The sequence below is a fragment of the Eulemur rufifrons genome, chromosome 21 (genome assembly GCF_041146395.1).
Source record: "Eulemur rufifrons isolate Redbay chromosome 21, OSU_ERuf_1, whole genome shotgun sequence".
NCBI lineage: Eukaryota > Metazoa > Chordata > Mammalia > Primates > Lemuridae > Eulemur > Eulemur rufifrons.
In genome coordinates this window covers 13,264,703-13,290,254 of record NC_091003.1, presented here as the reverse complement: position 1 = coordinate 13,290,254, position 25,552 = coordinate 13,264,703, and the positions used below count along the sequence as shown (strand labels likewise).

The 25,552-nt window shown below is 50.3% G+C and overlaps 1 protein-coding gene across 1 annotated transcript in view; it reads left to right on the top strand.

Annotated features, from left to right (window-relative positions):
* GCN1 (GCN1 activator of EIF2AK4) overlaps positions 1–25,552 on the top strand; it is a 55,593-nt gene that overhangs the window by 8,094 nt on the left and 21,947 nt on the right. Inside the window, exons 4-36 of the mRNA XM_069497414.1 lie at positions 314–445; positions 962–1,070; positions 2,674–2,772; positions 2,865–2,999; positions 3,889–3,957; positions 4,087–4,195; positions 5,081–5,155; positions 5,423–5,551; positions 6,201–6,251; positions 6,629–6,727; positions 6,969–7,142; positions 8,980–9,132; positions 10,414–10,506; positions 11,550–11,625; positions 11,778–11,937; positions 12,668–12,857; positions 12,956–13,080; positions 13,881–14,059; positions 14,353–14,446; positions 15,652–15,765; positions 15,883–16,081; positions 16,940–17,095; positions 17,526–17,707; positions 18,574–18,654; positions 18,996–19,139; positions 20,044–20,171; positions 20,341–20,530; positions 20,732–20,802; positions 22,036–22,201; positions 22,510–22,704; positions 23,785–24,031; positions 24,507–24,628; positions 24,951–25,065. Coding sequence (XP_069353515.1) covers positions 314–445; positions 962–1,070; positions 2,674–2,772; positions 2,865–2,999; positions 3,889–3,957; positions 4,087–4,195; positions 5,081–5,155; positions 5,423–5,551; positions 6,201–6,251; positions 6,629–6,727; positions 6,969–7,142; positions 8,980–9,132; positions 10,414–10,506; positions 11,550–11,625; positions 11,778–11,937; positions 12,668–12,857; positions 12,956–13,080; positions 13,881–14,059; positions 14,353–14,446; positions 15,652–15,765; positions 15,883–16,081; positions 16,940–17,095; positions 17,526–17,707; positions 18,574–18,654; positions 18,996–19,139; positions 20,044–20,171; positions 20,341–20,530; positions 20,732–20,802; positions 22,036–22,201; positions 22,510–22,704; positions 23,785–24,031; positions 24,507–24,628; positions 24,951–25,065 — 4,361 coding nt within the window. The remainder of the gene's footprint in view (positions 1–313; positions 446–961; positions 1,071–2,673; positions 2,773–2,864; positions 3,000–3,888; positions 3,958–4,086; positions 4,196–5,080; positions 5,156–5,422; positions 5,552–6,200; positions 6,252–6,628; positions 6,728–6,968; positions 7,143–8,979; positions 9,133–10,413; positions 10,507–11,549; positions 11,626–11,777; positions 11,938–12,667; positions 12,858–12,955; positions 13,081–13,880; positions 14,060–14,352; positions 14,447–15,651; positions 15,766–15,882; positions 16,082–16,939; positions 17,096–17,525; positions 17,708–18,573; positions 18,655–18,995; positions 19,140–20,043; positions 20,172–20,340; positions 20,531–20,731; positions 20,803–22,035; positions 22,202–22,509; positions 22,705–23,784; positions 24,032–24,506; positions 24,629–24,950; positions 25,066–25,552) is intronic.

Sequence of the window (25,552 nt, the reverse complement as noted above, 5' to 3'; positions counted from 1 at the left end):
AGTGTGAAGTGCCTGGAATAGTGCCTGCTGTGCCATGAGTGCTCAGATGTGTATGCTGCCATTAGTCATGTGCGTAAATGCACTTGGCCTAGTTTGAGGCCTTTGTAAGTGCTCCGTTAATGTAGATGCTGCCTTTATACCCTTAATGGCTTATTTGCCCTTATCAGCTACTTTTAGAACTCTGGGGCGGAGGTGGGTTTATGTAGGTATTTCCTAGTCGCTTGTCTGTTATCCACTGTAATATAGTGCAGTCAGTTTTTCCTAAGAGAGTCCAGTGCGTGCGTATTCACTTTAACCCCTCCATCTCTTCTAGAGATGCAGCCTCCCGCAGGGCCCTGCAGGCAGCCATCCAGCAGTTGGCTGAGGCCCAGCCAGAAGCCACTGCTAAGAACCTTCTGCACTCTCTGCAGTCTTCAGGCATTGGCTCCAAAGCAGGCGTTCCCAGGTAAGAGGTCAAGGTCTAGGCCATGGGCCCCCAGGGATTGGTGGAGTCCTGCTCAGGAGAAGTGAGTGCAGCTGAACATGCTGAGCAGGTGTGAGCATGCCTGGCTTTTTCCCCTTCGCACTCTGAATGTCACCTGCAGTCTGCCTCCAAACGGAGGGAGGAGCCAGGGTGGCAAGCTCAGTGGAGAAAGCCACTTTCCTGTGCAGCAGGGTGGGGATGCTGGTGGAAGCAAAGCCATTTTGAGGGGAACCAATTGACCACCAGGCCCTGAACTGGGGAAACCATCTTATTTATAGTCATTAGTGCCAAGAGATGGGAGTTTGGCTAATGAGGCCTGGACTCCTTGTCCTGACCCGTCACAAATGATTTGTGGGGAACTATTTCAAGTTCTGCCGTGTTAGGTCAAGGGAGGGGCCTGCATTACCAGGCAGGGCCTTAGGATGAGCGTTTGTCCTCAAGATGGAGGCTGCTGCTCTGCACTCACCCCTCCCCTCTGCCCTCCCCTCCCCTCTGCAGTAAGAGCAGTGGCTCAGCCGCCTTGCTGGCCCTGACCTGGACCTGCCTTCTGGTGCGCATTGTCTTTCCCTCAAGAGCCAAGCGGCAAGGAGACATCTGGAACAAACTGGTAGGTTTCCTGAGTCTCTGGATTAGCGGGGATCAGCTTTCTGCCCAGAGTTAGAGTGTGTTTAAACACATTCTGTGTGCTACCTGCTCTTCTAGGTGCTGGGTGACCAGGACTCTGAGTTGTCCCCAGGCATGTGACTTTGGCGTTGGGGTATGAGTGCAGTGTAATCATGTTCAACATTTATTTATTTATTTATTTATTTTGAGACAGAATCTTGCTCTGTTGCCCTGGCTACAGTACAGTGGCGTGATCACAGCTCACTGCAACCTCAAACTCCTGGGCTGAAGCCATCCTCAAATAAACAATAAAACATGAAGTAGTGCTGAAAAAAAGTAGGGTGGGAGAGTAGAGAGAGGGTGGCGGAGGGTGGTAGGAGGAAGGTCTCTCTGAGGAGGCACCCTTGAAGCAGGGACCTGAAGGGTGTGAAGGACAAGCCATGCCTAGATCAAGGGTTAGAACATTCCAGGGAGAGGGAACCACAGTGTAGTTTGGAATATGATAGCAGCAAGCTTAAAACACTTTTTTTAATTTTTAAAAGGAAGGTTCAAAATCAGACAGGCACAGAAGGATGTGCTAGCCTCCTTCCTGTCCCTGTCCCAAGCCACCTTGGTCCCTTCTATTACTAGTTCTTAGGTATTTAGATATGTTGTCTGTACATCTGATCAAATAGTATTTCTTAATACTTACAACAGCGTATCATACCTACTTTCTTCTTTCACCTTTTTTATTTCTTTAACCAGTCTTGGAATGTGTTCCACAGTAGTAAATAGCTTCTTAATCCTTATGACTATTCACTAATCTTTTGGGTGTACCACACTATGTATAACTTGTCCTCTGTTGGTGGCCATTTATGTTGTTTACAATTTTTTATTGTTACGTTGCAATGAATAACCTTGTACACACGCCATTTTGTACACATGCAAATGGAATCCAGCAGCATTGCCTTCACAAGCATATTTTTCTTCTCAGGGTGACAGTTTACACTGCTCATCAATGACGGTGGGCATTTGTGGCATGTAAAGCCTCTGAGGTTTTTTCAGTTGGGCACCTAGCTGGGCCTCGCACTGGGTTGGACAGTGAGCTCCGCGCAGTCCGAGTCACCATGTTGCGCTTCACTTCCGTATCTCTGGTGCTTAGCGTAGTGCCTGCCATTTAGTCAGGGTTCAGTAAGTATTTGTGGATTTAAGGAAGGACAAGTCAAGGCAGATAAGTAAATGGAACTGGACCCTTGTTCTTTTCCTGTATGGCACTTACCTCACTGAAATTATATATTCATTTGTGTATTTATTTGTTTAATATCTTTTTCTCCCACTAGACTGTAAGGTGCCTGAAAGTAGGGACCATGTTTGTCTTAGTCCCCTGTGTCTTCATTGTCTGACTCAGGTGTTGAGCAAATATTTATTAAATGAGCATTGTTATTAAAGGACAGGACTAAGCGTGGGGGGCAGAGGGAAGAGGATCTGGCTGGAGTTGAGTGGGAGAGGCCTAGTGGAGATGCAGCCAGGATCTGGAGGGCCTGCTGGAGGTCTCTGGCAGGTTATGAGGGCCCGGGATCTCCGCTTCCACGTCCCATCTTGACGTGAGCTTTTCCTGGTCCTGGCAGGTGGAGGTGCAGTGCCTGCTCCTGCTGGAGGTGCTGGGCGGCTCCCACAAGCACGCCGTGGATGGTGCTGTGAAGAAGCTCACGAAGCTGTGGAAAGAGGTGACAGGATGATGGGGGTTGGTAGGCGTTGCTTTTTCTGCACCGTCCCCCAGCCGCCATCTGATCCACCTGCCTGACACTTTCTTCTTCAGAACCCCGGGCTGGTGGAACAGTACTTGTCGGCCATTCTCAGCCTAGAACCCAACCAGAGCTATGCTGGCATGCTGGGGCTGCTGGTGCAGTTCTGCACGAGCCACAAGGAGATGGACGTGGTCAGTCGGCACAAGGCAAGTGCCCGGGTGGGTGGCTGTGGGCTTGCCATGCTAGGGGCTCAGGGGAGAGGATTGGGAACCTGCTTTGCCCTGGTGGCCCCAGCTGCTCGTCTCATCTGAAACTTGGTTTTCTCACATGAGACGTTGGCCTTTCCCCATGATGTATGATGGAGTTGGGATGTTTCCTCTCCAGTTCTGGCTTGGGGTGAATCCTGGAGTAGTTATTGGGGTGATAGCTTGCTTGTTCATGCAGTGATTTATTCACCCCAGTTGAGCAGCTCCCGTGTTCTGAGCACTGAGCCAAAAGTTGGGGATGTACCAGTGAGCTGGGAAACGATGACCTGTCCCTGTGGAACTGAGTCTGAGAAGGCACCTAACATTAGACACATAGTCACCTAGTTAATTATAATGTGATAAGTGCCACAAAGGAAAAGTGAGAGAAGCTGTGGTACCCTGCAGCAGCGGGACCTGACTGAGGACATCTGTCAGGGAACGCATCTGCCTAACAAAGGAAATTGAGGATGAAGAGGAGTTAGCAAGGTCAAGAGGCGAGGCAGAGCATTTCGGGTGGAGAATGCAGCCTGTGGGCAGGAACAGGGAGGAGGCGAGTGGGGCTGCAGTGGCGTGAGTGGCTTAGAGAGGGTGGGATGCAGCCGGCTCAGTGGCACAAAGGCCTTATAAGCCATGCGAAGGACTTTGGTCTTTATACCAGGGGCTGTGGAAAGCCATGGAAGGAAGGTTTGTAAAGGGGATGGCATGATCGGTGGGACCTCTGCGTTTAATAATGTGAAATTTGGGGCATTGATTTGTATTTTTTAGAAGCACTCCCACGAGAGGGACCTCTTAGGCCAGTGATCAGATACTTCAGAGTGTCAGGGTGTAAGCAGATCTTTGTGTTCTCTAGAGTGCCCTGCTGGATTTTTATATGAAGAACATCCTGATGAGCAAAGTAAAGCCTCAGAAGTACCTCCTGGTGAGTGAGTAGTGGCCCTTACTCACACGGACAGGCTAAATCCCGTTTTAAATTCTGATATTCTGAAGTGTCCTTTCTTCTTGGTCTGTTCCCATGAGGGCTGGGTGCCTGACTCCTTTCTCTTTGTAGGATAGCTGTGCCCCTCTGCTCCGATACATGTCCCACTCGGAGTTTAAGGATCTGATATTGCCCACCATACAGAAATCCTTACTGCGGAGTCCAGAGAATGTTGTTGAAAGTAGGTTGCTGTCAGACAGGATGGTGGGAGGGACATGAGTTGCCTGATATGCTCTATTCCTGACACTTGACATTGGGAAGTGTGTGTGTGTGGTGGGGGGAGGAGGGTATATTCGCTGTTTACCTTGCTGGGACCTTGGGAGAGAGATCAGGGATTCTTTTGAGAATATATTGAAAATCATGGGCCCTCTTTTTAGAAGAATGTACAAAAGTGTATCCATTTAGAATACTGCATATAATTTTTGGGGTTCAAGAATGTTGTGGAGACAATTTAGGTTGAGAACCTCTTCTATAAATAGGACTTAGTGAGTGTGTGGTCGTGGCACTTGAAACTGTAGGATATTGAGAGTTGAGTCTCTGTCCCTTCTTATTTGAGAGAGATCTTGCTCTGTTGCCCGGGTTAGAGTGCAGTGGCATTGTCATAGTTCATTGCTCTTGAGCTCAAGTGATCCTCCTGCCTGCCTCAGTCTCCCAAGTAGCTGGGACTATAGGCATGCGCTGCCACACCTGGCTAATCTTTCTATTTTTAGACTGGGTTTTGCTCAGGCTGGCCTCGACCTCCTGGGCTCAAGCTGTGCTCTGGCCTTGGCCTCCCAAAGTGCTAGGGTTACAGATGTGAGCCACCACGCCCAGCCTGTCCCTTCTCATCTTGATACGGTGTGTTGGTGGAATGTTGGATGCGCAGGTTTTTTATTATTGGAATAGGCAGCATAGGGCTTTTCAGCAGAGCCTGGAGCCTACTCACGTGGCTCTGTAGAGATGCAGGGTGGTCGTGGTTGTGTGTGGCCATACAGGAGGCCTGGCAGCATTTGCTGGGAAATAGGGGGAAAAAAATTCTTTGAATTTATCCCTGAGTGACACGGTCAGTGCTTTCTGTCCCCCTTAGCTATTTCCAGTCTGCTGGCATCAGTGACTCTCGATCTCAGCCAGTATGCCCTGGACATCGTGAAAGGACTGGCCGGTGGGTATCCCAGCCCCTCTGTAGCCCCTAGATGGCACCTTGGGTTTTGATCATACTTATCCCAGTTATTGGAATAAAGGGGACAGGGGACAGCTCAGGTTAGAAGAAATAAGGCTCGAAGCTAAACTACATTGGCAGTTTCTTTCTTGTTATCATTTACAATGAGAACATGTAGCTAGTGTTGGAGAGTTGGGGGCATGGAACAGACAAAGATGAAAGTTTGGATGCTCAGTTGTCGGCAGCCCCTTAGCGGCTCTGTGTGTCCAGGTCAGCTGAAATCCAACAGTCCCCGCCTGATGGATGAAGCCGTACTGGCACTGCGGAACCTGGCCCGCCAGTGCAGTGACTCTTCGGCCATGGAAGCCCTGACCAAGCATCTGTTTGCCATCCTTGGAGGTGAGCAAGCCTTCTTGGCCGTGGGGATGGCTGAGGTGTGGCCCCCAGACCCTGGGATCTGACAGGGACTTGATGTTCCAAATCTGCTATGGTAAGGCCAGGAAGATGCTCACCCTGGCATGTGAATGTGTGACGTGAACAAAGCCATACACAAGGCAGTGTAGATGGGGTGATCTCAGTATTTTTAAGTATACACATTTTTGTATGCATAGCAGAAAAAACTAAAATATAACAGAGTGTTAATGTCTTTTATAGAAATTATCATTTTTTTTTATAGAGACAAGGTCTCACTATGTTGCCCAGGCTGGACTTGAACTCCTGGGCTCAAGCGATGCCCCCGAGTAGCCAGGACTACAGGCTTGTGCCACCACACCCAGTGAAATAATGTCTTTGAGTAATGGAAACATGGATGTTTCTTAAAATGTTTTTCTTTATGTTTTTCCTGTTTCTCAAGTTTTCTATGAGAACGTTACTTTTTTAGTCGGAAAACAAAAAGCTAGTAAATGTTATTTTAAACCTAGCTTGACAGTAGAAAGCCGCCTTCTGGAATCAGAAACTGCACTGTGGTGTCTCACACATGACTATGTTATTCACCCCCTTGGGAAATGTGGCAGATGTGAAATTGAATCTTTGCTGTCTCTTCTCTCAGGCTCGGAGGGAAAACTAACTATTGTAGCCCAGAAGATCAGCGTCCTCTCAGGTACAGAATTTCTCCCTGGATCGTAGAGGTGTGGTCCAGTAGATGAGCTTTAACATAACTTTTAGATAAGGCGAGTCCTTTAGATCTTGACTCCTCTGACAATCTTGGGCTTTCCAGCCTGCCTTCCAGGACTCTGCTGCCTGGCTGCTTGGCAAGAGGGGCTTATTCAAGTTTAGTGGGAGGCCTGGCTTCTGCATAAGGCAGGCCATGTGGAGACAGAACTGAGGGAGGGTCAGTAACGGCCAAAGAACAGGCGTGGCTGTTGGGGAACCCAGAAGAGGTCTGGGACCAGAAATGCAGAGGTGGCAGTGGCAGGAAGACTCGCCTGTTTGTGGTTTTGTGCTGATGAGGGGCTAAACAGGGAATCTGTCTTTCAGGGATTGGGAGCGTCAGTCATCACGTGGTGTCTGGGCCTTCCAGTCAAGTCCTGAATGGGACTGTGGCTGAGCTGTTCATCCCGTTCCTCCAGCAGGAAGGTAATTCTGTGCAGCATGGTGAGCATGCCGTCTGGATCCAACTGTGACTGTAGTTTTTCACAATTTAGCGCCTTCCATAAATCCCTTTTGAAGGCACGCCTCCCTCAGAGCATGGCTGGGAATTGTCTGAAGGATCACTGTTTCCTCCCCCTGTTCTCTGGCTTGCTTTCTTGTACTGCTTGCAGTGATTTGACACAGTTATAAGACATTGGCTTGACTGGACTTCTGTTTTTTGCTCTAGTTCACGAAGGGACCTTGGTACACGCTGTCTCTATCCTGGCTCTCTGGTGTAACCGGTTCACTACGGAAGTGCCCAAGAAGCTCACTGAATGGTTCAAAAAAGCTTTCAGCCTTAAAACCTCCACCTCTGCAGTGAGGCACGCCTACCTGCAGTGCATGTTGGCCTCCTTCCGAGGTAAGATGCCTCCCTTGGGCCAGTGTCCAGGCCTCGACACAGAGGTGACTGAGTCTTTGGGGCATTATCAACACTCCAGGCTTTCCCCCTGGTTCACCTAATTTTGCATCAATTTCTTTCCTCCTGAAACAGGTGGGAGCATTAGGTTTAGCCTGAAATCAGAGTTCGATCTCAAGAGTTCTTCAGAACAAATTCTGCCTTTGGCTCCTTATCAGACTTTGAAAGCACAAAGCTTTATTCAGAGAGGACCCAGAACCAGAACCTGTAACTACAGTGTCTGAAATCATGGAGAAATAATTCTGATGAGACTGATTTAAAAGGTCCAACTTCATGACTTTTAAAGAGCTTGATCTCCAAGTGAAAAACCTCTAGTACCGATTTCCACTTTGGAGATGGGCTTGTATTTCTTTTAAAAAAAGGTTTAAACTTACGATGAACTGTGTTGAAACATCCAGGAGATTCCAGAACCTCCTCTTGAGGTTCTGTATGAAATGTGTCTTGTCTAATGAACTTTGTATTCACATATTTCTTTCAGTGATTAGGGAAGAAGACTATGACCAGAAGAGATTTTTACACAGAGTTAAGAATAATAAAATCTTTTTCTGAAAGACATCTCCAAACTCAGAATCATAGATTATTTTCACGTAGTGGTCTGTGAGGTTTATTCAAAGCCACAGATAGTACTGACTGAAGTCATAGATTTCCTGTGGGTAGAAATGAATAGTTAATACATTGTCAGTTACTTTAGGAATGTAGTGAACTGAAATCCTTGTTATAAAAACAGTGTATGCATTCATATTTCAGTTTGTATTTTTGCTACATCGATTAAACTTGATTTTATATTGAATTGTAGATGACAGAGATTTGGTTTTACCTAATCTCTTCAGTTTGAGCTAGTTCTGTTCAATGCTTTTAAAATAAATATAAAATGTCTCTTATTTTTTTTAATTTAAAAAAATTTTTAATTTTTATTTTAATTTTTTTAGAGACAGGGTCTTACTCTGTCTCCCAGGCTGGAGTGCAGTGGCACGATCATAGCTCATTGTAGCCTCAAACTCCTAGGCTCAAGTGATCTTCCTGCCTCAGCCTCCAGAGTATAGGTGTGCACCACCATGCCCAGTTAATTTTTGTCTATTTTTTAGAGACATGGTCTTACTGTGTTCTGCTGGCCTCAAGCGATCTTCCCTCTCAAAGTAGGCATGAGCCACCGTGCGGCCAAAATAAATGTTTAGAATAAACATTTCTTAGATTCAAATCTATAACATTACGTGAAATATTGGTTTCCTTGTGAAATATTCTTTTTTTTTTTTCTTACCAGTCAAACAGGAGAGTTGATCATTGTGAAATGTTCTGATGTACCTGTTTAGTAGTTACAAAAGCATAGGTTTAGCTGTAGTTTTAACCGGTTTCTACTTTTTTTCAAAAAATGAGTTTAGTTCATGGGGTCAGCAGATTAATGCTGGAATTTGCATCCAGAGGTGGTCTTGTATAGGGAAGAGTGCCAAATAGGAATTGATAGACTCGAGGTTGGCACTTCCTCTGCCTCAACCAGCTGTGTAACCTTGGGCAACTCACTTAACCTCTCTGTTTGCTTATCCATCAAATGAATAGCTGGACTCCTGGATTAGTAAGGATCCTTCTACCGTAATTTTGTGGTTGTAGAGTTTGATTTAAGCCCTAGATTCTAATTCCATTTCTCTGAGATACTTGACAAATTCACTGAAGGGTTTTAGCCAGTTCACATCTGGGTGGTTAACTCCTTTCTCAAGTATTCCTGTCACCTCTGAGGATCAAGGTGTCCGGTCCTTGAAATAAGGTGCTTGTCCTCTCTCCACAGGTGACACACTATTGCAGGCCCTGGACTTACTGCCCTTGCTCATCCAGACAGTGGAGAAGGCAGCCTCCCAGAGCACTCAGGTTCCCACAGTCACTGAAGGGGTCGCTGCAGCCCTGTTGCTCTCAAAGCTTTCAGTGGCTGACTCGCAGGCCGGTAAGAATCCAGGAGAGTAGCAGACGAGGGCCTCTTACAGAGTCCATGGGAGGAGTGTCTTGATGTTTGGGATCAGCTTGGTCCTTACCACACTGGGTCAGCCACAGCGCTGCTTGTCTTCCATAGGAATGTCATCTCAGGGTCGCACTGGGCAGTGGCAGTGTACCCGGGGGACTCTGTCACTGTCTTCCTTTGCACTGTTGCTCCAGTGCTCCGGGACGTGGGCTTATAGGTGATGTCCAAGCTGACCTGCATTTAGCATCAGGACTTTTGTTTCAGTTGGTTGTACATTCATATGGTACAAAATTCAAAAGAGGGTAGATAACACGAGCAGCTTCCCCATAGCCTTGTCTTTCGGCTGCTAAGTTCCACTCCCTAAACAACATTGCCAGTTTTGTGTCCAGAGATAGTCAATGCGTAATTGAACATGTTGGGTCACGTGGTGTACATGCCAAATGATATTCTGTTATATATGCCATATATGTCTTAGAAATTATTCCAGATCAGTACAACAAAAAGAGCTTTCTCGTTCTTTTCAGTGGCAGTGTAGTATTTCATACTTTCATTCTGTCTCCTAATTTCTGCAGTCAGATATACCTGAACTTATTCCCGTGGTTAGACATGGAGTTCGGCTCTCTTTTTGTATTATTGTGTGCCTGCTGTATATATGGCACTGGGCTAGCTGGATGCCAAGATGAACATGACCTTGCTTCAGCAAATTTGAGGGGGTTTTCTCTACAGTAGGAGTGAAGAAATGCAAAAATACATCCATAGTTTAAGGGAAAATGTAGCATTAGAGCAGTTTTGAGGGAAAGATTGCTTTTAGTTTGGGAGATGGGGATCAGGAAGGGCATTATGAAGGGGGAAACATTTGCACCGGGACCCTGAAGACTGGGAAGGATTTCACTGTCCTGATGGGAATGGCCCGGTGTGAGTCTAAACAGCCCCAGTCACAGAAAGCCACGGTGTGTAAAACCAAGTACTCCAGCTTGGTGCCTGGGTGGGGGTGGAATTCAAGATGAGGAGCTCACCTGGGCTCCTGCAGGCAGCAGGGAACCACTGAAGGTTTTCATATAGGAAGTGACACTGGAAGGATTGAGGTTAGTTCTCAAAACGGGAGAGCCATGAGCTTGGGATGACCTGTCCCTGCTGGGGAGCACGTCTGCCTGCCACAGAGGAGGGTCCATCAGCAAAGCTCACCCCAGCAGCTTCAGGATGGAGGAGGTCAGCCCTGCGGTACACAGTGAACTGTGTTGTGGGGTGACCTTTTGTTTCTTACAGAGGCCAAACTGAACAATTTCTGGCAGCTGATTGTGGATGAGAAGAAGCAGATTTTCACTTCCGAGAAGTTCCTGCTCATGGCCTCTGAGGATGGTAAGTTACCACTCCCTTAGCTAAACATGAGATTGAGGCGAAGTCTCCCCAGGAGGCCTCCAGAGAGGACCCTTCCCTGACTGACCAGTCAGCTCTGCAAAAACTGGACCAGAGTGATCTGGCCGGCAGCCCGGCTGTCATGGGAGTGAATTCATTGCTGTGGGGAGTGTAGGGAAATGAGACTTGGGAGATTTGTGGAGACAGAGCAGTGATATTAGCTGTAATTATAGCTGATTGGGTAATTGGTGCTGTCTCAGAGGTTTTCTTGTGTTAAGAGGCAGCTGAGAAGCTCTGGTGGAGTGTGGCAGGCTCTACTCCCCCACCAGAGACACAGAAACTACTGGTTTCTATCCTGGCAGAAAAGGAACAGTTGAATTTTAAATGTATGTTTAAAATTCTAGGTTGCCTTCGCATGTCTGCCACTAATTGGTGATTTGAAGAGTTTTTGACTCATAAATCACAACATACCATTAATGAGCTACAACTGTTAGTCACTTCCTGGTTTTTAAAAAAAATTTGGTTAACTTTTAAATAGGGAATATATTCATGTAATTCAAAAATAAAAGATACAAGAGTGTCTATGCTGAAAATTATAACCCTTCTTTAATCTCTTGCTACCCAGTTCCCCTGGCCATAGATAACCAATTTTATCAGCTTCTTCTGTATCCTTGATTTTTTTTTTGGGGGGGGGTGGTGGCGGAGACAGGTCTTGCTCTGTTGCCTGGGCTAGAGTGCAGTGGCATCATCATAGCTCACTGGATCCTCAAATACCTGGGCTTGAGCGATCCTCCTGCCTTGGCCTCCTGAGTAGCAGGGCAAGAGTGAGAAAAGGTCTCACTCTTGCTCAGGCTGGTCTTGAACCCCTGACCTCAAGTGATCCTTCAGCCTCAGCCTCCCAGAGTGCTAGGATTATAGGTGTGAGCCACTAAGCCTGGCCCGTGTTTACATTGTAGTGTTAATTTTCCAGTTCTTTCTGGGGTGGGGGGTGTGTGTGTGTGTACACAAACCTATTTTAAAAGCACTTACACTGTTTCCTCTCCCAGCCCTGTGTACTGTATTGCATCTGACAGAGAGACTTTTCCTCGACCACCCGCATAGACTCACCGGCACCAAAGTCCGGTATGTGAGGCCTGCTCACCTTTTCCCTTGGGCCAGATGAGGCAAGCCATGGCAGGAACCTGAGAAATAGGGTGTGTGGGAGCTGGGAGGATTGGCTGTGGGAAGCCCCGCTCCTTGCCTTTCCCTAGGACCGTGTGTCCCTGTGCTCACAGGCAGTACCACCGGGCTCTGGTGGCCGTGCTCCTGAGCCGCACCTGGCACGTCCGCAAGCAGGCTCAGCAGACGGTTCGGAAGCTACTGTCCTCTCTCGGGGGCTTTAAGCTGGCGTATGGGCTCCTGGAGGAGCTGAAGACTGTCCTCAGTTCTCACAAGGTGAGGGCATCTGGGCTTTAGAACTGGGGCTCTTGGGGCCACTTAGCTGACCCTGCTCATGCCATGGGATCTTGGCCGGTCTACTCCTGGGCTCTTGTCTCTCACTTGGACTCTGTGATGCCAGAATCTTCTTCCTTGCATTCGAGCTCTGGTAACATCTTTCATATGGTTCCCTCTCCTTTCCAGAGACTTTTTTTTTTTTTCCTTCTTGTGCCTTTTGATGTGTAGCTCAACCTCTACATCCTTGTATAATTGAACATTTTTTGTTTTTAAAGCACTTTGTGATTTTTAAAGCTTTTTCTGCTGATTCTTCCTTTTGATTTTTCACAGTACCTTTCAAAGACAGACAGGGCTTATTACACTTATTTTAGGTGAGTTGTCCAGGGTTCTAGGAGCTGAAAGACCTGGCTCTCATTTCGGTGTTCTTCGTGCCATGTTTCACTGCTTGAGGAATATGGGCCAGTGACCGACTTGCAGTTTCCATTGCCTTTTTTCCCCAACATGGGCTTTTTAGGTGCAAAGTCACCGGTGCTTCCTCCTTCTAGGCACATCTCACATTTCACTGGGATCGTGTGTCCTAGTGCAAGAAGCTGGGCCTCCTTCTCCACTCCAGCAGGAACTCCGTGAAAACATGAGCAAGAAGCTGCAGTGTCCCTGGCGCGTTTGGCTCCGTGTTCCAAGCCTGCCCAGGGCTCTGAGCAGTGGGGGTTCACGTGTTATCTCCACGCAGGTGCTGCCTTCAGAGGCTCTGGTGACTGATGCTGGGGATGTGACTGAGGCAGGCAAGGCCTATGTGCCTCCCCGGGTCCTGCAGGAGGCTCTGTGTGTCATCTCCGGGGTGCCAGGGCCCAAGGGTGACGTCACTGACACCGAGCAGCTGGCCCGGGAGCTGCTGATCATCTCTCACCACCCATCCTTAGGTGTGTGGCTGTGGAGGGTGCAGGGGAGGCGGGGGCTGTGTTGGGCAGGGTAAGAGCATTCCGGGCAGAAGGCCTCAAAGAGCTCCCCTCCCCTTCAGTGGCAGTGCAGTCTGGGCTCTGGCCAGCCCTTCTCACCAGGATGAAAATCGATCCTGAAGCCTTCATCACCAGGCACCTGGATCAGATCATTCCCAGGATCACCACACAGAGTCCCTTGAACCAGGTGATTGGCACGTGAGCTGCGCTAGCTTCAGGTTGGGGTGTCTTCCTGTCACAGGGTGCAGGAAGGGAGGACTCAAAGAAGCAGGTAAAGGTGTGATGAAATGTAGGCTTGGACCCTTGTTACAAGTGACAGGAGTGTAAACAGGTTTAAGCACAAAAGGGAATTTATTGCCACATTTACCAGCAAAGTGCAGGGATATGACTGGCTTCAGCTGACACTGACTACAGGGGCTCAGATGTGGCCTCGGGATGTTGCCAGTGGCGTTTCTCTTAGTCTGTCCATCTGTGTTTCTTCTCTCTGCTTTTCACAGCATGGGCTCCATTCTTGGTCTTTCCCTTTCTGGTAGCAAGATTGCTACTCGAGTTCCAGGCCTACCCCGTGTCCTCTCAGCAGCTGCAGTGGAAAAAACTTGCATTTTTCAATAATGCCTGTTGGCGTGGGGTCTCGTTGCTTCTGGTTGACCTGACTTGGGTCCTGTGCTCATCCCTAAGTCATCCCTAAGTCTGGTTGGGGCCACACGCCTGCCTCTTGGAGCGGGGAGGGCAGCTCCATCTGAACCACTGAGATTGAGAGTTGGGGAGGAGTGTGTCTCCCTAAACTAGGGTGCTGTTGTCAGACAAAGGGGTAAATGCTTGCCGAGTGAGGCAGACAAACGCTAGCTGGCCACTCTGTTGGGTGGTGCCCAGAAATAGGCAGTGGCAGGAAGAAGGGGAGCCAACGCTGAGGGCATCTAGATGTGGTGGACCCTTTGCCGGCACCACCCTTGGCACACGCTAACTGTGTCTGTGTTTGTCTGGCAGTCCTCCATGAACGCCATGGGCTCCCTTTCCATCCTGTCCCCGGACCGGGTCCTCCCGCTGCTCATCAGCACCATCACTGCCACCGTGCAGAACCCCGCGCTGCGCCTGGTGACGCGGGAGGAGTTTGCCATTATGCAGACCCCTGTCGGGGAGCTGTATGACAAATCCATCATCCAGAGGTGAGACCCCACTCGCGGGCTCCGTTACCTTTCCTCCCCAAGCCATAGTTTTCTTGCTTGCAGGATGGACAAGCAACCCATCCTACAAATGAAGCAACCCATCCACCCATTAGACAAGCGCCTGCCGTGTTCCAGCCATGGTGCTTAGGTCCTGGATACCAGAGTGTATCGAGTGTCCGGCGCTTTCCTGGTGCACAGTACTTTAAAACTAGCTGGGATTTCATGGCCGGTGGGAGGCTGAAGGGCCTGGCGGCACTTTTCAAACTGGCTGATCACCTGCTCTCGTGTTTCAGTGCCCAGCAGGACAGCATAAAAAAGGCCAACATGAAGCGAGAGAACAAAGCTTACTCCTTCAAGGAGCAGATCATCGAGCTGGAGCTGAAGGAGGTGAGTACACAGAGGCATCTCACCATGGGTGGCTGAGCTTGGTGGCCACAGGCTGCAGGCTGGTGGCTTTTCCTGTTGCACATATGCTATTCCCTTGGATCATCCTGAGGCTCGTGGCACACTCTGATATCCCCACCTGGTCCACTGGCCACACTCTGATCCTTTCTCCATAGCTTCCTCCACCCCGACTCAAGGAAAATGAGTTTCTTTCTCTGCCAGGCACCAACAGCAGTTCATCCATCTCTGTCTCCTCCACTCAGTGGTATTGCTTGATTCCCTGACTGTCTCCCCAGCTCTTTGAAGGCTGGGACCCATCTTTACTCCTGACAGCAAGCACGGTGCCTGGTGTACTGGGGCCTCTGGGGAAATCCTGGTTCGAATGTGATGTTCAGCTTTGGACAGGGCTGGTTCTGACAGGAGCAGAGCATGCAAGGCTCTTTCCTGTCTCATCCTTTGCTCTTCCCTTGGTCTTTTTGAGGTTGGGTTCTGTTTGTCCTTTACGTGTCAGCCCACATGTGTCCTTAGAGAGGTGCCCAGCCTGTCCACCCGACCCAGAGTAGACTCCGCCCCTCTTCTCGGTTACTACGCATTTTCCCTAACATTTGTCATGTTCTGAAATCATCTCGTCTGTGTATTTACTTGTTTATTGTCTATCTTTGCCCACTAGACTGTGAACTCCATGAGGGCAGGGACTTTATCTTGTTCCCCATGGTATTCCTGGCATCTAGAGTAGTGCCTGGCGTGATGCAGGTGCTCAGTAAAGGCTTGCTGAATGAATGAGTGATTTCTCTGCCTTGTCATCTCCAGCCACCGTACAGGCATTTTCAAGGCTTCAGCTTGTCCTGTGAGGGAGCTTCTATACAGAGGGATTGGGGAAGGGGAGACTGAAGTTTTGATTCTGAAGCCATGTGGCTACCAGAATATTCCTTTGAGTACATTGAGGAACTTTTTATTTCTCTAACATACAGAAGGCCCTCCTTGCCTTTGTTGTAGAGAATCCACTAGAGAGTTGCTTCTCTGTGGGTGTTTCTGTTCGGTAGAAACCAGGTGGCTGTGACTTTGGGGTGGGGGGCACATGGCGGGTTTGGGGGCCCAGTCAAGACTTAGAGCGGGCATGGTGCCGTTTATGGATGCAAACTTGCTGTCTTCCAGTAGGAGGGAGATCTGTTCCCTGGGGATGGAATTGCTTTTCCCATCCCCTTTAGGAGATAAAGAAGAAGAAAGGCATAAAAGAGGAAGTGCAGCTGACCAGCAAGCAGAAGGAGATGCTGCAGGCCCAGCTGGACAGGGAGGCGCAGATCCGGCGGCGGCTGCAGGAGGTGAGTGGCCGCCACCTCCACATGCCCGTGCCGGAAGAGTGCTGGGGGCCCGGGCTGCTCCTTGCTGTCCCAGAGCAGGGTCCTGCTGACCTGCCTCCTGGGTGACTCTGCTTGCAGCTGGACGGGGAGCTGGAGGCGGCGCTGGGACTACTGGACACCATCGTGGCCAAGAACCCATCCGGCCTGACCCAGTACATCCCTGTTTTGGTTGACTCTTTCCTGCCATTGCTGAAATCTCCCCTGGCTGCTCCCAGGATCAAGACCCCCTTCCTGTCCTTGGCTGCCTGTGTCATGCCCCCTAGGCTCAAGGCTTTGGGTTAGTCCTTGTTTGCTGGCTATGGAGATGGCCCAGGGGAGGGCAGGGGATGCCCCTGAGTGCTTGTGAGGAGGTACGTGGTGACCTCAGTTGCCGAATTGTGTTTCTGTTTGGAAGCAGCCTCAGGAACCTCAGGCTGGATGTGCTTAGGAGAGACATAGTGGCTCCTCTTCTTTCCTGTCTTATGTCTTCTGTACCTTCCCTCTGAGCACCCGGTTTTAGATCTAGTCAGCGTCTGCTCTTTCTGTACCAGTTTTAAAATGAAGAAGTCAGAAGTTCATTGGCAGTGAGGATGGTTTGGTGCAATGTGGCTGGTCAGTGTGGCCCAGAGCTTCTGAGTGGCCGTGTGTCTGTAGTGATCAAAGTCTCTGACCTTCAGCTTTCTGTCAGCTCTGGAGAAACAGAGACCAGGGAGAGTGGCTGGGAATTATGGTGGCTTTACTTTTGTGGGTTATTTAATAACCTTAAACAGACGTGGGTATGTCCCCATGGATGAGGCTGGAATCTGGGAATGGTTCTGAGTGAAGTCAGTGCACGCCTAACCTGCCGGAAGAACTGTCACCTGGCTAGGCTTGTTGCACAGGAAATGGAGGCACCATATGCTTAGAGCTTTACTCTTGGTGGATAACCGTGGGTGACTTGTGTCTCCTCTCAGTGCACTTAAAATTTTTTGAGTGTCAAAAGGGCAGCTCTCTGCCAACCTATCCTCTGGTGCTGTCACAAGATCAAGTGAGACATTAGGTTGAGGACATTTCGGGGAAACAGACCGTTATGGCAGAGGGTCCCTCGTTGGTGTCACGATCAAGTTCTGCGTCTCTGTATGAGTCATCCCCTGCCGGTCTCTTCTCTTCAATGCAGGCACTCTGGTGAGCCACGTGACGCTGCGCATGCTGAAGCCAGAGTGCGCTCTGGACAAGTCCTGGTGCCAGGAAGAGCTGTCAGTGGCTGTGAAGAGGGCAGTGACACTGCTGCACACCCACACCATCACCAGCAGGGTGGGCAAGGGAGAGCCAGGTAAGGTCCGGGCCGGGACCAAGAGCACAAGGCAGTGTGAGCTGGCATTGGGACAGCCACATGAGTCGCCCGGGGCCTCCTGAGTCTGGGGCCTTGGTTTCCTTATCTGAAAAATTGGACCTGGTATTCTGTGACTGGCTGTGATTCCTGGTAAGAGTTTACTGCTTGTCACTGGCATCTCCTGTTTTAATTTCCACATCCTAGGACTTGGCAGTGTTTGGGATAGAAGCAGGCTTGGTTTTCGAGCTGGGCTACTAGCTGCCATCCTGCTGTCCCTATTGTCCCATGTGCTTCCAGGTGTCAGCGGGGCCTCTGGCCCTGCCCCTTGCCCACCTGCCCCTTGCCCACCTGCCCTGCAGAGGGAAATAGGCAGCAGCAGCCCAGGGCCCCGGCATGCCTGCAGCATCCCGTCTGCTTCCTGCTCTCACAGATGCTGCGCCCTTGTCCGCACCAGCCTTCTCCCTGGTCTTCCCGTTTCTGAAGATGGTGCTGACTGAGATGCCCCGCCACAGTGAGGAGGACGAGGAGCGGATGGCCCAGATTCTTCAGATCCTCACCGTCCACGCCCAGCTGAGGGCCTCCCCCAGCACCCCACCTGGACGTGTGGACGAGGTTGGCAGGGGAGCTCTGCTCTCCCCTCGGCTTGAGGGGGATCAGGGAGGCAGGGGCTTTTGACACGTCCTGACCCATGAACAGTTCTGGCGGGGAAATAGAGGGTGTGTGTTTATGCACACGGCAGCCACACACTCAGCATTGTAGGTTTTTTTAAGGTAAAATGGGTCCTACTGTTTCTTGCATATGACTGTATGCCCAGGCCCAGGTCTCTTTCCATGTCAGTGCATATAGATCTATTTTATTGATTTTACCTGTGCTCTGGGTGTGCCATGTTTTCTTTAACTTTTTGCCTTTTGATGGGCATTTTAAGGTTGTTTCTAACTTTTTCCTATTTTGAACAGCACTGTCATGTATACATATGTTCCTTTTGTATGTCTATACCCCTTGCACAGCTTGTGTGAGCATTTTAGGGCATATATTGGACATAGAATTGCTAGTTTATGTGGCATATTCTGTGCTACTCTCTCACTAAAATTTCTTTTTCTCAAAACCTAATTCAGCCTCATATACTATTAATGTTGCCAGTCATGGGTGAAAGAATGATGTCTTTTGTTTTATTTTGTGTTTCTTCATTAACTTGTGAAGATGAGTGTCTCTTCATATGTTTATGGTCCATCTAGATTTCATTGTCTCTGAATTTCAGGCAAGTTTCAGAATTTATTTTTAGTCTCTGAGGATCATGGTTGACTGGGGTTAGCACCTGTGGACTTAGTTGTAAACCTAATGAGATTTCCATGGTGGAGTTGGTTGTATGACCCCGAGTGTTCCCCTGTGGGTGAGAGGATGCCACTTCATTGGCCACCAGGCTTGGTTACAGACTTTCCCTGCAGCCTCCCCCCAACCTACCTGCTGTTCTCTCCTAGAATGGTCCGGAGTTGCTGCCTCGGGTGGCCATGCTGCGTCTTCTGACTTGGGTGATAGGGACCGGCTCGCCCCGCTTACAGGTGACCTGGTTTTCAGTTGGTTGTTGCTGTGGGTTAGTTTATGACCCTGATCCCAGATCCCAGTACAAGGGGTTGAGTGCTAGTTCTCTCCCAGCCTCACTGTTGGTCTTTGGGCAAAAGGGCTGCTTTGGAGAGCCAGTCCGACTGTTCTCAGCTAGTGAGGGGTTTTGCTTGGGTCCTGCCACTGTCCCTGGCCTGGAGTTAGGGTCTTAACCCTACTAGTGCTATGCGGGTGGGCGTTCTCAGTTTAGACCCCTCTCTGGGCCCCTCAGCCCATTCCCTGACCCTGTAGTAGTAAATGGTTTGCTGAACTGAACCCAGTGGATCAATGTCCTCCTTAGGTTCTGGCTTCAGATACCCTGACGACCCTGTGTGCCAGCAGCAGTGGCGAGGATGGCTGTGCCTTTGCAGAGCAGGAGGAGGTGGACGTGCTGCTCTGTGCCTTGCAGTCCCCATGCGCCAGCGTGCGGGACACTGCACTTCGGGTACGCATGCACTCCCTTACAGGGCCACTGTGGCATCCTTTGTCACTCTGTGCAAGTGCAAACTGCACGATGGGCATTTCAGAGAAAGTCTCTCACCCTGATGGGAGGTCCTGGAAACAGAAGTCAGAGGGGTGGATCAGGGTCTTTCTGAGAATGGAAAGACTAAGCAGTTATGATTTATCACTATTTTTGTCTTTACTTTGGAAGACTTTAGCTAATTTTTAAACTGGAATGTGGATCTTGGTACTTTTATGGTCAAACGTAACTCACAGGATGAGTTCATTTTTTCAACCTACTACCTTGTGCTTGACTTTCTTGGTGGCTTTTGGACCAAAAACTAAAGAATCTCCTTGAGGTAATAAGACAGTGGTTCCTAAATGCTGATCTGCAGCCTCTTGCTTTTGATATGTGACAGAGTTTTCCCTGGCCCATGGTAAAATGTGAAAAATATGGCAATATGGTGAAGTTTTCTTAAAAATTCTTTCAACAGAGGGAGTGCCCTTTTCTGAGGTTTTGTCTGTCTTGCTTAAAGTTTTATTTTTTATATTAAAAAAAAATTCTACTCCTTCACACCATCATTTCCCAAAAGGGGAGCTCTTTGAGGAGACTCTGAGCAGGTAGTGAATTGAGCTGATGCACAGCCGTCCCTAGGCCAGCGCTGTCCCATGGAATTTTCTACAGTGATGGAAATGTTTTCTATCTGTGCTGTCCAGTGAGGTAACCGCTAGCCACGTGTGAGCTCTTGAAATGTGGCTGGTACGACTGAGGGACTCACTCTAGTTAGTTCTAATGGACTTGAGCCACGTGCAGTGGCTACAGTACAGCCTGGAGGGAGGCCAGGAGGCAGGTCAGAGGCTCTTCTGCAAGTTCGTGCCTCATGGGGTCCGATCCCACCCATTCCCAGGGGCTGATGGAGCTCCACATGGTATTGCCAGCACCTGATACTGACGAGAAGAATGGCCTGAACCTGTTGCGGAGGCTCTGGGTGGTCAAGTTTGACAAGGAGGAGGAGATCCAGAAGCTGGCTGAGAGGTGAGAGCCAGCAGGAGGTTGTTTTCTTCTGCTTTGTCCTCTCTGCCCTTAGGACATAACCAAACCCAGGGTGCTCAGCCTACAGTGAGAGGAGGGCTGGTGGCTGGGGTTGGCCAGGTAGGTGCTGCGGATCCTTGTCTGAGCAGCCCCCACCTCCGGTCTGCCACAGGCTCTGGTCAGCGATGAGCCTAGATCTGCAGCCAGACCTCTGCTCCTTGCTGATCGACGATGTGATCTACCATGAGGCAGCTGTGAGGCAGGCCGGGGCGGAAGCCCTCTCCCAAGCGGTGGCGCGTTACCAGCGGCAGGCGGCAGAGGTTATGGGCCGGCTCATGGAGATTTACCAGGAGAAGCTCTATGTGAGTGACCTGTGCAGCCCTGATGTGGTCTGGGTGGTGTGAGGTCAGGCTGGGCTCTGCTCAGCCCCTGACTACTCCAGACAGGAGTGTCAGGGCTCACGGTGGCTCAGGGTGGCTGTGACTTGTTTCCCACCTCACAGTCCTGGTGCCTGGATCATTGGTCTGCCCATTGCAGAGCATTTGCCAACTTGTCTATTACAGCGGCCGCCCCCAGTGCTGGATACTTTGGGACGCGTTATCTCAGAATCTCCTCCAGATCAGTGGGAAGCCAGGTATACCAGCTGTCCCAATCTCCATCCACGCCGAGCTTTCTGAGATGTAGCAGATTGGCTGGGGTGGGTGCTGTGAGGCGGCAGCATGGGGTCGTGGTGCAGTGGAATGAAGGGGCAGGACCTACCTCAGAGTCACAGAGCCCTGCGTGCAAGTGCAGCTCCCAGGGTTAGTGCCAGCTGTGCGACCTTGGGTGTGTTTCTCTCTCTTTTCAGGCCTCTGTTTCCTCCTGTGTAAGAAGGGCACAATACCAGAACCTACCTACTAGCCTTTCTCCATGAGTAGCAGTTGGAGGATTAGGCAGATGTCTGGGAGATTAGGCAGATGTGTGACCCTGGAAGACACCTTCCTCAGAGGAAGCACAAAACATACGGGGGTGTTAGTTGTCTGAATGGCTGGCCCTGGTGTTCTCTACTCCTGTGTAGCCTTGTGTGTCAGTGTGGAGTGGTATATGGGCCCCCATCCCACTTTCTTTTTTGGAGACAGGGTCTTGCTCTGTTGCCCATCATAGCTCACTGCAGCCTCCAACTCCTGGGCATAAGTGATCCTCCTGCCTCAGCCTCCTTAGTAGCTGGGAGTACAGGTGCGCACCACCACACCCAGCTGATTTTTTTTTATTATTTGTAGAGAGAGGATCTCACTGTTGCCCATGCTGGTCTCAAACTCCTGGCCTCAAGTGATCTTCCTGCCTCTGCCTCCCAAAGTGCTAGGAGTACAGGTGTGAGCCAGCATGCTCAGCCTATTTCTTATTTTATTCCAGACCATCAGGCAGGGTTAAGACATAGATTCTTTGCCTTTGGGACTTTCCTGTTGCTCTGTAGCTGAAAATAATACCACTTTGCCTTTGTAGAACATGTTCACTACCAAGTGCCTTCACATCTGATTGCTTTACCTCTCTCTTCTCTTACAACCTGCCTTGGAGATAGAGGGGTGAGCATTGCACTCACTTTTCCCTCTGGGAAAACTGAGGCAGAGCTGGTCCCCTGCCCAGGGTCACCCTGTAGGAGGTAAACTCCGGGCAGATGGCACATCTCTATTTAACAAGTGGGTTGTTCTAGAATACTGGGTAGACCTTTGGGTGAGCACTGGGCATTAGTGTTCTTGCTGCGTTCAGTCCCTGAAGCGGTGTTTGCTGTCGGCAAGCTCCCTTTCATTGCTATCTGCTGCATGGGTTCTATCCACAGAGGAGGCCCCTGGCTGTCCCTGCCCCCGACATGCTTCCATTTCTTTCCCAGGTGTGGCCTGGCCCTGGCCCTGAACAAGCTTTCCCAGTATTTGGATAGCTCTCAGGTGAAGCCACTCTTTCAGTTTTTTGTCCCCGATGCCCTCAACGACCGACACCCAGATGTCCGGAAGTGCATGTTAGATGCAGCCCTTGCAACACTCAACACGCATGGGAAGGTAAGAGCATCTCAGCCAGCTGAGAGGACAGGCCAAGGCAGGAGGTGAAGCTGCGCAGTGGAGAGAGACACTGAGTGCCAGGAATTCTGGCAGGGCACTAGCTGCAGTTGAAAATGACACTTAAATTTCTTTTGAGCCACAAAGACCCCAATAGGATATTAAATTCTTCTAAGTCTGCTGCAGTCCTGCCTGAAAATTGGAAGACCTGCTGGCATTGCTGGCTGGTTTGTCAGGATGCCTGTTCCAGAGCCAGACTTGGGACCCTGCAGACACCTCCTGTAGGGTTGACCTGAGGTTTGGCTTTCCAGGAGAACGTCAATTCACTGCTGCCAGTGTTCGAGGAGTTCCTGAAGAATGCACCCAACGATGCCAGCTACGATGCTGTGCGGCAGAGTGTGGTGGTCCTGATGGGCTCTCTGGCCAAGCACCTGGACAAGAGTGACCCCAAAGTGAAGCCCATTGTTGCCAAGCTCATCGCTGCCCTTTCCACCCCCTCCCAGCAGGTACCACCAGCTTGAGCTGGGGCCCAAGCCTGTTGGGGAATTGAGACCTGGCTGTGGATAGGTAGTGGATACCAGGGGCTGAGTCGGGTGATCAGGGTCCAGAAAGCCCTGCCCTCAGCAAGGAGTCATCCCCACTCCAGGGGAGGGAGAGCCTGGTTCATGGTCAAGAACACCCCGGGAGCCGGAGTTACTTTGTTCTAATAGATCTCTCTAGATATTTTCATTTTTTCTACTCATTTACTGACCTTGCACTGGGAATACAAATATAAAAAAAAAAAAAGAAGAAGAAGAAGGCAGCCTCCTATGTGTTATGTGGCACTGGTGCCTTTTAATCCGGCCTCCAAGCTATAGTGCAAAGGAATTTCTGCTCTGTGTCTCTTTTGAAAATCATACATTTACACATATATTCTCTGATTTGCATTTTGGACCATCCAGAGTATCCTTGTAGAACGTACAGTTGAAAACAAGTTTCCAAAATTGTGGTCAAGTCAGATTTCAGAAAATCCAACCTGCAGAAGTGTCCCCCTGGGTGTCTGGCAGCACGGTGCTTTGCTGCTCTCCAGTGGGCTCAATGAGCTGTGGCTGGAAGGCAGGACTGAACATCTTTGGTGCCACTCAATTTGCCTGTGGTCCTGTAAGGCCCAGCCCAATTTCTCTGTGACTTTGACATGTCAGCGAAGATGTGGGGTATTTTTATGGAACTGCTGAGAGATGTGGGGCACTTTTATGGAGGTGCAGTAGTGTGCTTTTCTCTGGAGATCTTTCTTTTGAATGGGTTTGGTCTTGAGGCCACCCTACTCCCAAGCCTAGCTCCTTTATTTAGACTAGAAATAGCACCATAAGGGCTGATGTTCTTGTCACTAACAGATTGTAATGTGCACCCTGATGGTCACTTTATCTTATGTCCTACATAAAACAGTATGAAACACCATTTGATTCTCTGACACCCTGTGACAGCCACAGGCAGTGGCTGAGATGGGGCTCGGGGACATCTAGTGGTGGGTGCTGTGGAGGACTGACAGTCACCAGGAACCGACTGCAGTTTAGCCACAGCACTGATGAGGCAGGCCCCTCCCACAGGTCCAGGAGTCCGTGGCCAGCTGCCTGCCGCCTCTCGTCCCGGCCATCAAGGAGGACGCCGGAGGGATGATCCAGAGGCTTATGCAGCAGCTGCTGGAGTCGGACAAGTATGCAGAACGCAAAGGGGCCGCGTACGGGCTGGCGGGCCTGGTGAAGGGCCTGGGCATCCTGTCACTGAAGCAGCAGGAAATGATGGCAGCGCTGACCGATGCCATCCAGGATAAGAAGAACTTCCGCCGGCGAGAAGGTGAGTATCTCTGAGCTGTGTGCTGCCCAGCGTGGGAAGTCGGTCCCCACACCGCCAGAGGAAGGAATCTGGCCTTTCCGCCCCAGCTGGAGGGCTGGTGCTTGTGTGGGAGCTGCAGAGGGGGCGGCTGTGTCTGGGACCCGGTCTAGCTGGCTCCTCGCTGATTGGGCCCGGACTTTCTAATTTCTAATTCAGCAACACCTTTAGCTGGAGAGATCTAGCTGTTAGTGCCAAGAAGTGAAGGATAGTTCCCCTGTTCTCTCCTCTCTTCTGCTCAGCCATCTCTCTGCTCTGGGGCTTCTCGAGCTGAGGCACAGGGTGCTGCTTCCTCGTGGGGTGGCCGCTCTAGTCCCACAGCTGCTCTGAGTGTTTCCAGAAGAGGTGGCAGGGAGAGGGAGGTTGCCAGCCTCTCCATTCCCTGTGGCTGCCCCCAGAGGACACTGCTTCCCTGCTGTCCTGCCTTCTCCTTCCCTAGGAGCCCTCTTTGCCTTCGAGATGCTCTGCACCATGCTGGGGAAGCTCTTCGAGCCCTACGTGGTTCACGTGCTGCCCCATCTGCTGCTGTGCTTTGGGGATGGGAACCAGTATGTGCGTGAGGTAAGTCCTGAGGCTGCACGGGAGAGCATCTGCTCACGGGGGCGGCTGCTGGGTGTGAGGCTCAGCCAGGGGGTGTCAAGGTGGCGTAAAGCTCCTGCTGCTAGAATCGCTCCTGCCTGCACCTCAGGCACAGCTTACTGTTCTGGTTCCCAGTAAAGGACTGAAGCTTTATGAGACATGTTCTCAGCTGTCTCCTTAGACCCTGGCACAGGGTCCGACACAACAGAACCCTAATAAGTATTGGTCGCTGGAAGCACTAGCATCAGGCCTTGACCCTTGCTTGGGGGAGGAGGCCCCTGAATGTCTTTTCTCCTCCCTTGAGGCTGCAGATGACTGTGCCAAGGCTGTGATGAGCAACCTCAGTGCTCACGGGGTGAAGCTCGTGCTCCCCTCCTTGCTGGCTGCTCTGGAGGAGGAATCCTGGCGGACGAAAGCCGGTAGGGCTGCTCCCTTCTGTCTCTCCCTCAGCTTCCTGTCCCAAACACTGCCCTCAGCAGGGATCCAGGTAGCCACAGCTCTTGTCCTGCTTGTGCCCCACTTTCCCCTGCCCAGGGATAAGGCCAAGACTTTCTGCCTTTGGGCTGCTCAGTCCTTCTAGAGTTTCTGTGCTTTCATGCCAAGAACCAGTCTCTGACAAGAGCCATAGCCCTAAGTCAGGAAATCCTAGAGCTTTAAAGTTGTTTTGTGGCCAGTTCTTAAAGCTTCCCCCGCCCCCCCAAACACTTTTTTACAAATACAATATTATCTGGAGCCCTGATAGTTAAAACAGACATAAGCAGAGCTGCTCTGATTTGGAGAGGGTCAAGATTTGGGGCCCCCTACATTCCTCATTTGTGGATGAGGAAACTGAGTCCAGAAAAATTCAGCGAATTGGCCTTGGATCATGGCAAGGGCTAAGCCAGGTCTCCCCGATGCTAGTCTCAC